Raw genomic sequence first — 14,226 nt, forward strand, 5'->3', positions numbered from 1 at the left:
CCCAGGTTAAAAATTACCTGAAATGAATGTTTTCAGCAGTTAAATCTCCATCTAACAGTACATCCTCGTTTTCTGATACTATTTCATCTTCTCTATATCATCATAAAAATCACTAGCAGTAACAATTTCCTGTAACTCAGCCTCAGTAAGATATTTGCGGGCCATATCTTTTATGTACACATAATACTAAGAAACTATAATAATATACGCCAGGAATTAATAATAATGACTAACTGTAGCAGACAGGAATGTCATGATTCGTACATAACAGGCACCACAGTCTAAAATTAGATTTTGATAACGCCCAGTGTAAAACTACTTGGAATTCCACATAATAGACGGTATTTTACTAAACATCAACTTCAGAATATATTTTTTATTCGTAAAATATAGGGAATTTTTTTTATTTCAAAATATAAAGATGTCTAATAGAATGATATTAAAGTCAAATAAAAAAATAATGAATTAAAAATTGAAATTACTTTTGAATTTATTAAAAAATATACGCTGGGGTCCAAATTTACCCCCCTTGGTCATCCGAGGGTTAACGGATTGATACCTCTACGGAAGGTTGTCATTCCATCTTTTGCGCGGCGGTCGGCGACACTTCTACTGATTGGTGATTTATCTCTTGCTATTTTGACCATACTGGTCTCCCATATTCTGCTTATATGGTTATTTATGGTTTTTTTATAGCCTTTTTTCTATTCGAAATGTCAACATTGGTCCTGCGACTCTTCTGATGTCATCGCTCCAGCGCATTTGAGGTCTTCCTCTTGGTCTCTTCGCTTCGTACCGTCGCCAGTTTCCAACTTCTTTGCTCCATCTACTATTTTCGAGACGTTCGTTGTGTCCTGCCCATTTCCATTTTAATTTAGCCGCTTGTTCCACGGCATCCCTTACTTTTGTTTTGTTTCGGGTTGCTTCGTTTGTTTGCCGATCTATGAGTGAGATACCAAGCATCTGTCGTTCCATGGCTCTTTGAGTTTTTCTAATCTTGTCCATGTTGATTTTTGTGAATGTATAGGTTTGAGCTCCGTAAGTGAGAACGGGAAGGATACAAGAATCGAACACTTTGGTTCGAAGGTATTGTGGTATCTTTTTGTCTTTTAGTATATATGAGAGTTTTCCGAATGCAGCCCTCCCATTCTTACTCGTCTGCATATTTCGGTAGTTTGGTTTTCTTTGTTTACCTTGATATTCTGACCTTGATATATATATTCTTTTACATGTTCCACTTTTGTTCCTTGGATGGTTATCGTTGGTTGATCATCTTTGTTCGACATTAGCCTTAGTAGCATTAGTATGGTTATTCCTATAGAAATATAGCTGAGATAATTTTGAACAAAAATGTTAGCACTTTTTTTGTAGGATGACGTTCCTTCAAAAACAAGGCTTGAATTTTTTAAATGGCTATTGTAACTCAGTTCAGTCTTGTAAATAAAATATCCATGTTAGTTTTTTGTCCAGGATAAGGCAAAGATATTTGACATGATTTTTGTAAGGTCATTTTGATTGGTCATTAACTAATACGTCTTGGTTTATAGGAAGGTTGTGTCTTGTAAAGTCAGATACTGTTGATTTGGCAATTGTTAAATTTAAGCCGTTCTCTGAGAACCATGGAAAGAGGGAACTACATACTTTACTTAGATTTTGCATACCATTTTCGTGTTTCTTGCTTTATGTATAGACACAAAAATTGTCTGCATATTGTATTATTTTGAATGGAATGTTGTTTATTTGGATATTATGTATGTCAGAGGTGTATAGATTGAATAAGATTGGCGATAACACTGATCCTTGTGGTATGCCGTGATAGTTATGTCGAGGTCCTATTATAGTCTAAGAGCTAGAGGCGAGAAATCATCTTCTTCTTAGGGTGCCTGTCCGTTCCGAACGTTGGCGATCATTCTGGCTATGATGACTTTGTTAGTTGCTATACGGAATAGTTGAGTTGAGGTCTTTCTATACCATGCTCTCAGGTTAGCAAGCCAGGATATTCTTCTTCGTCCTGGGGTCCTTTTTCCTTCAATTTTACCTTGTAAAATACACTGGAGTAGCTGGTATGGAGAAATCATCGTCATAAGTAATATGGAGTTTGGCATGTGAAATGTGTCTATTGTATGTTGATAATTATGACCCCTTTCAGGCTGACACCTCAGTGGATACAGGGAGTAGCAATAAGGGATGAAAGGGGAAAGTTAACGCAGTCATTAAAGGTTTTCACCTCCTATTCTGTTAAACCTCCATAGATTTACATGAAAATTGGTGAGTAGTTAGAGCATACCTCAAGAAATAAAACTGATATGGTGCCAACGTGCGCTTTTACCCTGGGGGCGGATGCCACCCCTTCTCAGAGGTGAAAACTATTTTATTAAAAATAACCCCACTAATCGATAGAGGGACAAATTTTAAGCAAAATTTATTACCTCTAATTATTAAAATAAATCAATACTTTTTGAGTTATTAAAGATCAAAGATTTGAATTTTTCGTGAAATAAATGCATGTTGTAAAGCGGTTTTTCGTAAATAATTAAAAAACTGTAAGTTTTATCAAAATAGTTATGATTACCAAAATTGAAGATAATAAAAAATAAAAGAGATTTCTTATTCGAAAAACCTTTGAGAATTAATAAAAGTGAGTTATAGGTGATGGAATGTATATTTTTTTCGGCTAGTACCCAAATCTATGTATTCAAGCTCAAATAACGGGAAAACGCTGCATTTTATAAAATATATTTACTGAACACTTGTCAAAGTACTTAAAAATATATATCAAATGAGCTCCCGGAAAAGTTGATACCATTAAACATTATGCTCCAAACATTTTTCAAAGTTTTTTCAAATTTTTGGAGCTTAATTATTATATTATTTATATAAGTTTTTAAAATTGTTTTAAGACATTTATATAAAATATAGCAAAAATGTATTTTAATATTATGTCAGATGTGCCCATTATTGGACACCCTCAGTTTCTGTACATATTCAGTTTATACAGGGGCGGTATAAAAAAAACTAGACCAAAAAAGTGGGGGGGCAAGGGAACACAACCGGTGAATAAACAAGATAACGTGCCTTTTTAACGAAAATTATAGTACAAAAGTACTGTAAAAACTGAAGGGGAGGGGCAGCTGCCCCTGACTAGAACCGCCACTTCGATAAAAAAGTTTATATCGATAGAAAAAATTCAATTAAATATCGAAATAATATAAAAATAATGGACGATGGACGATGAGATGGATGATGAGCAAGCTGATGATGACATTCATAATAGCGAAAGTGATGAAAATAATTATGATAGCGATTTTAGTGAATGTGACAGCGAAAGTGAAAAATAAATAGTATTTTCAACGAAAATTTTGATTTTCTTTATAAATTCGCAAAGTCCGTTCGTTCGTTCCTGCGTTGCCACCCCTGCAATATCTGGAGCTTATGTACCGATGTCAATGTAGTTTTGTCCCCTGAATCCAAATCTGAAAACGGCATTTCGATATCTCAAACCATCTTCGAGATAACCGACCTCAAAGACAAGTTGCATATCGGGACAGCAATTTATGATTTTTTAGCAATTTTAGATAGCGAGATAATTCTACAATGGAGACACTGTACGTAAAAATGTTAATGAAAATTTCATATTATTTCAAAAATATATTCATATAAACTGTAAAAGAATTGAAATATCAAATAAATAAATATTACTTATTAATTTTAATGTAAGTAATGTTAAATGGCAGGTTACAAATTTTTGGTGCTGTCTACCCAATGATTTACGTATTATGCATATTATATTTTATAATATACAGTGTGTCTACTTAAGTTGGACACATTCATATAACGGGATACTTTTTTATTTTTAATTTTACGAAATAAAGTTATAATTCATAAAAAGTTCTGCATCGTCTAAAACCTACGATTCAATCATCAGATAGCAAATTTTATCTATATTATAGGAGGTATTTTAAAAAATATTAATTTCGCTCAAGATTAAAGTACCTTTTTTTCACACTGTTGTAAATTATTGTTACTACGAAAAATTGTTTGGAATTAAAAACTGTGTTCTAACTTTTATTATTAATTTTACTAACAAAAATTATTCTTCATAAAAAGATCTGCACGGTCTAAAATCCAAGAGGCAATCATAAACATAAGATTATATAAAATTGTATCGATTTTAGTCGATGTGTAAAAAATATGAATTTCGCTCAAGAAATTTGCTCAGTAAAGTGCCTTTATAGCTCACAATATTTAAATAGTAGGACATAATTGCACATTAAACATAATTTTTAATTCTAAACAACTTTTCGTAATAGCAATTTTTCATATTAGGAATTTAAATACATAAAAAACAAAGTTTTCGTTATAATAATGCTCGCATTTTTAACTTGTTATATTTAAATTGTAATAAAACGAACTTGATAATAAATTATAATCCTAACTTCATTCCCGAAATTCCTTTAAAAATTATTCTGTTAACTAATTTCAAAATAAATATATAAATAGCGTATGTTTTATTTTTCACTTTTTCCTAAAAACTCGAAAGGGTTCTCTTATTTTCATCATCATTTGCTTAGCTTTGATGTTATAAACTTCATCTGGAGCTCACTTGATAGGTATTCTTGAGTACTTTGACAAGTGTTCAGTAAATATATTTTATAAAATGCACCGTTTTCCCGTTATTTGAGCTTGAATACTTAGATTTGGGTACTAGCCGAAAAAAATATACATTCCATCACCTATAACTCACTTTTTATTAATTCTCAAAGGTTTTTCGAATAATAAATCTCTTTTATTTTTTATTATCTTCAATTTTGGTAATTATAACTATTTTGATAAAACTTACAGTTTTTGAATTATTCACGAAAAACCGCTTTACATCATGCATTTATTTGACGAAAAATTCAAATCTTTGATCTTTAATAACTCAAAAAGTATTGATTTATTTTAATAATTAGAAGTAACAAATTTTGCTTAAAATTTGTCCCTCTATCGATTAGTGGGGTTATTTTTAATAAAATAGTTTTCACCCCCGAGAAGGGGTGGCATCCACCTCCAGGGTAAGAGCGCACGTTGGCACCATATCAGTTTTGTTTCTTGAGTTATGCTCTAACTACTCACCAATTTTCATGCAAATCGATGGAGGTTTAACAAAATAGGAGGTGAAAACCTTTAATGACTGCACTAACTTTCCCCTTTCATCCCTTATTGCTACTTCCTGTATCCACTGAGGTGTCAGCATGAAAGGGGTCATAGTTATCAATATACGATAGACACATTTCACATGCCAAACTCCATATTACTTATGACGATGATTTCTCGCCTCTAGCTCTCTGTCTATTAGTTTATTATTATGATCTCTGACGTAGATTGTCCTATTTGTATAGAAACTGATAATTGTATTCACGAAATTTTTTTATTCACGCATATTTTTATGTTACAGCCCAAGATATACTGTTGATTCTGGTTTTGGAAGCGATTTCATCATGGACGAGGATGAATCCTACTAAAAATCAACCGTAAGTATCTTTTAAATAATGTAGTCATAGTCTATTGGTATTTATTAGCTTATCTACAGGGTGTTTCAAAAAGGTATGTCATAAATTAAATCACGCATTCCGGGGACAAAAATAAATTGATTGGATCTAATTTACCTTAGTACAAAAGTGTACACAAAAAAGTTACAGCCCTTTGAAGTTACAAAATGAAAATCGATTTTTTTTCATATATTTATCTCTTAGAGATTTTTCATTGAAAATTGACATGTGGCATTCTTATGGCAGCAACATTTAAAAAAAAATTAAAGTGAAATTTGTCACCCCATAAAAATTTTATGGAGGTTTTGCTCCCTTAAACCCCCCCCCCCCCAAACTTTTGTGTACGTTCCAATTAAATTATTATATTGTCGAATCCGCCACATATTTGTATATGGTTAAGTACCTATGATATACCTGTTAATAATCTGAAAATTTATTTATAATTTACATTTTTAGGTATATTTTGAAGAAGAAGCCACATCTCGATAAAAGGTGACTTATCAAAAAAAGACAAGAGGCAAAAAAGTTTTAAAAACACTGTGTTTACCTAATGGTACCACAATAATAGTTTAATTGGAACGTACACGAACATTTGGTGGGTTTAAAGGAACAAAACCCCCATAGAATTTGTATGTAAACATATTAAAAAAGAAGCCGCATCTCGATAAAAATTGGCTTATCGAAAAAATACTGAGAGGCAAAAAAGTTTTAAAAACGTTGTGTTTAACTAATGGTACCACAATAATGAATTAATTGGAACGTACACAAAAGTTTGGGGGGGTTTAAGGGAGCAAAACCCCCATAAAATTTTTATGGGGTGCACAAATTTCACTTTAATTTTTTTAAGATGTTGCTGCCATAAGAATGCCACATGTCCATTTTCAATGAAAAATCTCTAAGAGATTTCGATATGTGAAAAAAAATCTATTTTCATTTTGTAACTTCAAAGGGCTGTAACTTTTTTTGTGTACACTTTTGTACTAAGGTAAGTTGGATTCAATAAATTTATTTTTGTCCCCGGAATGCGTGATTTAATTTATGACATACCTTTTTGAAACACCCTGTATAATGGTGGACAATCTCCGAAATATTATCAACAACCACGATCATGACACATTATATGAAGAAAATAACGAAGTGGAGTAAAAAGTAAAGCTTCACACTATGGTTTCTGTATTTTTAAATTTTAAGTAATATTTTTAAATTTGAAGAAAGTAATTTTATGTAGCAGATGATCAATGAACATTACTTACGACGTGTGGTTGATTAAAGAGTTGGTATAATTCGAAGTTATATCTTTTGCGCCACTGCATTAGCTTTTAAGTTAGACCTTGTCATTCTAGTTATTCGGATAAGTTTTTCTGGTACATATGCCAAACTCGTGCATTGATTAGTATACTAATGTTCTCTTAACATTGTCGTATGCAGTCTTGAAGTTGATAAATAGGTGATGGGTTTCAATGCCTACTGTATTCTCGGCGATTTGTCCTATGGAATGAATCTGCTGAATTGTTGATTTTTCTCGAGTGAATTCGGCCTGGTATTTTCCAATTATGCCCACTGTGTAAACCTGTAGCCTTTCGTAAAGAATATTTGCTAGTATTTTGTAAGCAGTTGTTAACAGGGTTATACCTCTGTAGTTGCCACACTAGAGGCTATAACTTCGTTTTTCAATACCATTTATACCAGCGGACAACTTTTTAATGGCTGGTCTAATTCACTGTTTATAGCTCTACCTAAGAAGACAACAGCAAAAACCTGTGCTGATTATAGAACCATCAGTTTGTTAAACCATTTATTGAAAATTTTTCTGAAGGCAATACATGGTCGTATCTACAATAAATGCGACGAATACCTGGATGACACACAGTTTGGTCTCCGTAACGGGTTTGGAACGAGAAAGGCATTGTTTGGAATGAACGTACTTATACTGTTGTTTTATTGACTTCCAAAAGGCGTTTGATTGTGTTAAGCACTCTATATTGATAGAAGCTCTAAAAGACATAGGCTTGGACGGCAGAGATGTTCGAATAATTGCAAATTTATATTGGAATCAAACAACATCGGTTTTAGTAGATGGTGTGGAATCACAGGCTCTTTATATTAAAGGAGGAGTACAGCAGGGATGCCTCTTGTCACCACTGCTTTTCAACTTGCTTTCAACATTTTCTCCGAAAGAATTTTCAGAAAAGCTCTTTCTGAAAAACAAGAAGGAATACTTGTGAACGGTGAAGTCATCAATAATTTGCGATATGCGGACGATCCAGTACTCCTAGCTTCTAGTCAAGAAGACCTGCAAACACTACTTGATAGTTTCGTTGAGAGTTGTAGGGAGGCAGGTCTGGATCTGAACATACGGAAAACCAAAATACTCGTAATAAGTAAACAGCAGCATATAAAACCGTCTATATATGTAAATAATACCAAACTTGAGCAAGTTGATAAAATCGTTTACCTTGGACAGTAACTAAATTGTAACGCAGAAAATCACAGCGAAATTAGATCTAGGATATAGCAGGCTAGAGCCGCTTTTAGAAAGATGTCAAAGGTGTTATGCAACAGAGACCTAAAATTGGCATTGAGGATCCGCCTACTTCGCTGCTACGTGTTCTCGGTCTTACTTTATGGTGTCGAGTCCTGGACTGTGAATAAAATCGATCTAAATCGCCTTGAGGATTTTGAAATGTGGTGCTATAGAAGAATTTTAAAAGTTTCCTGGGTGGAGAAGATTCGAAACTCCACAATACTAGAACGTCTCAGCAAGACTACTGAGATCATAAAACGCATCAAGCAGAGAAAGCTGGAGTACTTCGGACATGTAATGAGAGGAAAGGAAAAATAACATGCGAACGCGGTCCAGGACGAAGAAGAACCTCATGGTTGAAGAACTTGCGAGATTGGTATGGTGTTGATACAAGCATGCTATTTAGGGTGGCAGCGAATAAAAATAGGATAGCTATGATGGTAACCAACGTTCTGAAAGGACATGGTACATGAAGAAGAAGTTGTCACACTGGAGTTGATCGCCTTTTTTATGTAAGAAGTATATCACACCTTGAGACCATTCACAAGACATGTTCTCATTTTGCAACACAAAAAGTAAAAGTTTATGCATTGTCTGTAGCATGGTATCGCCGCTATTCTTGTAGAACTCACTGCAAATTTGATCAGTCTCTGGTGATTTATTATTTTTAGGCTTTTTAATGGATTGGGGACAACCTCTTCAATGGTGGTGTTTCGTTTGGGTTGAATAGATTCCAATTATTTTGATCTGCTGGAATGTTATTTGCTTCTTCGATATGATTAAATTTTTCGTCGAAAAACTCAACCCATCCTTACAGCTTCCTATTCTTGGCTTAAACTCTTTGCTCATTTTATCAGAAATAATGTTTCTTCTTTTGTTATATACTTCACAATTTTTGCCTTTTATAATAACAAAATGATTTAAAGAAACATTTATTTTTCTTTGCAGACTTACAACAGATGGAGCGGGCCTTCAATTTTTGGCAGGCTCCAAAATAATGGCACCCTCAGCTCGGTGTATCAGCACAATTTCTTTAAAAAAATTGTGAGCATAAAAATCTTTTGGTGAGAGCAAAAGTACAAATTACATTAACAAGTTAGCTTGTAAGTTTTTAGTTTTAAGGTATTATCAAAGATTAGATACGATAGTGTCCACAGTTTTTTTATTGATTGTACACTTTTCACGGATTGTTGTACGACTCTTTTTCTTTTCTTAGTATAGGATAAGTATAGGCCAGTGATGACGTACTAATAAATGTAGAGTTTTGGTTTCTGTGTAGTTTTTTGTATCATCCAAAGAAATACAAAAGGATTATGATATATAGCCCATTAAGATAGTGTTTTTAACAATATGTCACTTACATTTTGACGTCATGCACAAATGTTTGAGGTTAGGTCTAAATTTTGATGCCATAAGACCAACTTTGTCTTCTGGCAACAAAATATATAACTTGACTTGAATGTAAAATAATTTCTGATAAATAATAAAGGTTCAAACAGTTGAAAAATGCTATATTTGAACCAATCAACATTTTTTCGTCAATTCCTTGACCTAACCTTAAAAAAATTGACAGCATTACGTCTTAGTCAAGTTGCTTATTGACGTACATAACCTTAATCTCACTTTTTTGCTAACACGTTAGACGAGAGGTTTATTCTCTGCAAATAATTACACAGATAACTATATAGAAATCTCAATATTTCTTCTCTGTGTATTAAATTTATTTTATTGTATTGTACTTATTGTACTAATTGTTTCTAGTTAAAAAATTTTACAGTTTTCTTTTTTCTGTGTATTTAAAAATTGATTTTGGTTATTCAGTGTAGTCCTTGTATATATGAATGGTTTCTAAATTCTAATTGGCAAAAAAATTAAGTTTTTTGTACCTGTACCTCAAAGTACAATTTATTAAAATATATTGTTGTATTTAAATTAATAAGTAGCTGTGTTTATATTCGATTCTTGTCTTTCTTACTTTTACTCCCAAAAGACTACAAATTTTTTCCCTTTAAGTATTCTTTTGGGTACGAAAAAAGCAGAATTCACTTGAAGCTAGATCTGGAGAATACGATGGATGCTAAAACAGTTCTAAGTGAAATTCGTGTATTTTCACCGTAGTTACGATCTGGTACAATCTGTCAAGGTAATAGATGAGCAAAATACATTGTGGTTGTCAAAAAAATGGCGACCACAACTGTGCCAGCTGATATTTGCATCATTGAGTGGTTTTTAATTTGCTGCTGTAACTCAGCTGACTGTGTGTCATTTATTTCACATGTCTACGCAAAAACCCCCGTTTATTGGTCGGAAACAGTTGCAAACAAATGCCGGAATGGTCTGAGCGTTATTTTTGGTCGACTGCGCAAACGCGGTAAATTGTGACAGATGACATATGAAGTAGATTTGTTAGTAGATCCGCCGGCGCCGATTGCCTGTCAAGCTTAAGTTATATTGATTTGTCTGCATATAAACAGAATGATAAGTTTAGCCTGTCTTGTTTCGCATGTCACTGTTCAAATTGCAGGCAATAAATTTCATTCATTACTTTGTTTTTTTATGGTATATTTTGCATATAAACACAGCTATACTTATATACAATAATTAAAATGATTATGTCGTAAATGATTTTCGATAAACCCAGTTGTTATTCTAAAATGAAGTTGTTTTCGTCATGTTTTTATGATAAAGATAAAAATTAATTATATTTTAAGTAGAAAATAACGAATTTTTAATGTATAGTTGGTCTAAATGTTAACCTTTCCCTAACTCGTTCATAATTTCTTGTCGTTTGTCGTTGAAGATAACACAAAAAGTTTTATAAACACAGAAAATCCGTCAAAATATTATTTTATTCATCTGTTTGGACACAAATAAATTGCCGTCAATAAATATATCACTTCCTTTACTGTACATACAGGACAATAACATCCTTATCGGTAAATTAGGCCTGGATCCCGCGTACCAAAAAAAAGTTGATTAATAGCAAGCTATAAATTTGTTAATACCTTAACGGTGTCTAGTCGGACAAACTTTGATGTACGGGAATAATGGAACAGGGGAAGTTTTAATTGTGGAACAGGTTAAAAATTTGGAACGTCAGACTACGAAAACGTCCCATGTATTTTGTCAGACATAACTTCCAATTGATTTGTTACCCTTTCATTATATTCTCATCCAAAAATCAGAGTGGTATTTATCACCAACTGGGCATTTTAAAGTCCAACTCGTAGAACATGTCAAATGACAGGAATTATGACAGGTGATAAATAGAAGTCTTATTTTTGCATGAGAGTTTAATGGAAGGGTAACAAATCAATTGGAAGTTCTGTCTGACAAAATACATGGGACGTTTTCGTAGTTTGACGTTCGAAATCTGTAACCTGTTCCACAATTAAAACTTCCCCTGTTCCAGTATTCCCGTACATCAAACTTTGTCCGACTAGACACCGTTAAGCTATTAACAAATTTATAGCTTGCTATTAATCAATTTTTTTGGTACGCGGGATCCAGGCCTAAATGGTTTTATTTATTGAAGATACATTTACACAAGACTGCCTTGAGACGCAAATCTGGCGTCCAAGGTGATAATTTTGTACTACTTACCTTTCTTAACCTTAATCACCATTTGGGAAAATGATTTAAGTCGATATACAGGATGATTCGACAGCAAAATTTGTAGTTTTACATTATATGTATATTAGGAAACAGCCAAATAAGAAGCAATATATTATTGTTTTGCCATAAAATCCATAAAAATCAGGTCATCATCATCTTGTTAATAACGACTAAAAAGTATGTTAATGTACAGTTACGCCTTTAAGTGATTTCAATTTCAGTTATTGAACAAATCGATGAGAAACATTTTTTGTTTGTGAGATAAAAACAACAATATCCTTAAAGCGAATATGCTATAAGGTTACAAAGTGGTTGAAAATTGGTTAGAATTGATTTTCCAACTACTACCTTCTTCGATGTCGTTTCTGGAATCCGTTTCGAAGGACCAAAGTAAATGCTTGAATTGTGGCTTTTCATTATTTTCTTCTTTTAACTTAATGTTTTAATACATTAACTTTTAATGTATAACTGTCCATCTCCTTTTAGTTTTATGTAATGGTTCCTTCTAAGTACTAAGATCGAGCTGTACATTGCCGACATTAGTTAGGGCGTAACTAGACCGAACCTGGGGGAAAATACCGGGTGAAGTCTCAACTAAAATGGACTGGTGGACTGAAATGCGTGTACTTAAGTGAAAACTACAAGTTTCTCGACAGATTTCAATCGAATCATCCTACATATAGATGTTTAGATAAGATTAAATTTGTGAGAAGAATATTTTAAATATGTATTTATATAAGTACTAATGGTCTGGAAATTGCTTTAAGTGTAGATTATGATAAGAAAGTCTTTCACAGTTTTGTGACAGAGTCAAATAGATGCAAAACTAAATTTTTATACTTACTAAGGATTTGCTGGCCTTTCAAAAGTATTAGACATAGTAGAAGGTACTTTTCATAGAACTGCGGATGATTTTTTCAATGTATGAGCGTGACCGATGTAAAATCTTTATTGAAAAATTAATTTTTTGTTTTGAGTTGGTTTTCGTACTAAGAATTAGAATAGTTTGCTTTTTTCGTAAAATGTGAGTCTACATTTCTTTCTTAGTTACTCTTGGAGCATCCAAGCCCCTGTCACCACCTTAACACTACTTTCTGATCTTCCAGAAATCTGTAGTCCTTGAAAATTTAGTGCTTTGAGCACCAACATTGATGTGTACTAATTTTAGTTACTCTCTGAGCATCCAAGCCTTTTTGTACCTCGTCAACACGCGCTAGAAGCGTTAGTCATTTATCATTTGTTCGTATTGTACACTGCTAGACAAAAATACACCAACGTTGGAATGCAACAATACAAAAATTGAAGAAAAAAATCTTCTGTGCAAAAGGTATATTTATTTGAAAACCCTAATACAGGGCTACATTAAAAAACAGAACGTTTCCGCTCTAAAGGGAGCATCATCAGTGTTCTAAGCCTAAAATAAGTATAACCATAATTAGTGAAGACAAAGTAAAAAATTTTAAAGGTTGACCAAGATAAAAAATTAGGTTATACTCACAAGCTGTACCTAATATACAAGTAGGTATAACGTAATTTTTTATCTTGGTCAACCTTTAAAATTTTTTACTTTGTCTTCACTAATTATGGTTATACTTATTTTAGGCGTAGAACACCGATGATGCTCTCTTTAGAGCGAAAACGTTCTGTTTTTTAATGTAGCCCTTTATTGGGGTTTTCAAATAAATGTACCTTTTACACAGAAGATTTTTTTCTTCAATTTTTGTAATTAATGGTATACAGCCAGCTACAGGAAAATTTTTCCTTATGGATTTCAACAATACAACATTAGAGTAACCGACCAAGAGTAAGACAACACATGAGATGGTTTGATGATATTAAAAGAGTAGCCGGAACAAATTAGAAATATGTTGCTCAGAATAGAGACCGATGAAAGGAGTTGGGAGGGGCCTATGTCCAAACGTGGACGATAAAAGGCTAAGAAGAAGAAGTTCGTATTGTAACATAATTTCTGGCCCAGTAGTCACTACCGATAAATATATTAACCATATCTTAACAAAAATCTAATTTTTTATCATTACTTCGCAATTTGTAAATGCAGCTGTGATAAAATTTGTACGAAAAGTGAAGATATTATACCATCTGCATTTCCATTTTAAGACAAGAACTGTACTGATAAGACAACATAAATTTTATGTAACTGATTGGTTTGCTTTTAGAATATCGTTTGTTTTATTAGATTCAGTATGTATTGAATGAGTATTATTTCATATTTTTATTAGGTTTTTAAATAATCAAGACTTATTAACAGGTATGGTGTAGCTGATCTCATTGAGTCTATAATATTTCGAATATAGTTTCACATTCAATTTTACAATACCACTTAGATGTATAGTTGGTACTACGGTTGCAATATGTAGTTAATAGCTGTATGATCTGAAAATAAAAAAATTCTTGTTTTATCGTTGTTTTATTTATTTACCTCAGTATCTATATGTATAGCAAAAACCACTTAAAAAATTGTTGGTAGTACACTCGTATGTAAAGGCGTTAAGAGACGTTCTGATCATTTGATGGACTAACCCTTTTCCGTTTCTG

The 14,226-nt window shown here is 32.7% G+C and overlaps 2 protein-coding genes across 2 annotated transcripts in view; both read left to right on the forward strand.

The window, feature by feature from the left end:
* Nucleotides 1-14,088, forward strand: part of LOC114326382 (repressor of RNA polymerase III transcription MAF1 homolog) — a 37,996-nt gene extending 23,908 nt beyond the window's left edge. Inside the window, exons 3-4 of the mRNA XM_050654815.1 lie at nt 5,438-5,513; nt 9,004-14,088. Coding sequence (XP_050510772.1) covers nt 5,438-5,504 — 67 coding nt within the window. The 3' untranslated portion in view covers nt 5,505-5,513; nt 9,004-14,088. The remainder of the gene's footprint in view (nt 1-5,437; nt 5,514-9,003) is intronic.
* Nucleotides 1-14,226, forward strand: part of LOC126887361 (uncharacterized) — a 94,336-nt gene that overhangs the window by 54,846 nt on the left and 25,264 nt on the right. The gene's annotated exons all lie outside the window — the stretch shown is intronic.

Source organism: Diabrotica virgifera, chromosome 1 (assembly GCF_917563875.1).
Source record: "Diabrotica virgifera virgifera chromosome 1, PGI_DIABVI_V3a".
NCBI classification, from domain to species: Eukaryota; Metazoa; Arthropoda; class Insecta; order Coleoptera; family Chrysomelidae; genus Diabrotica; species Diabrotica virgifera.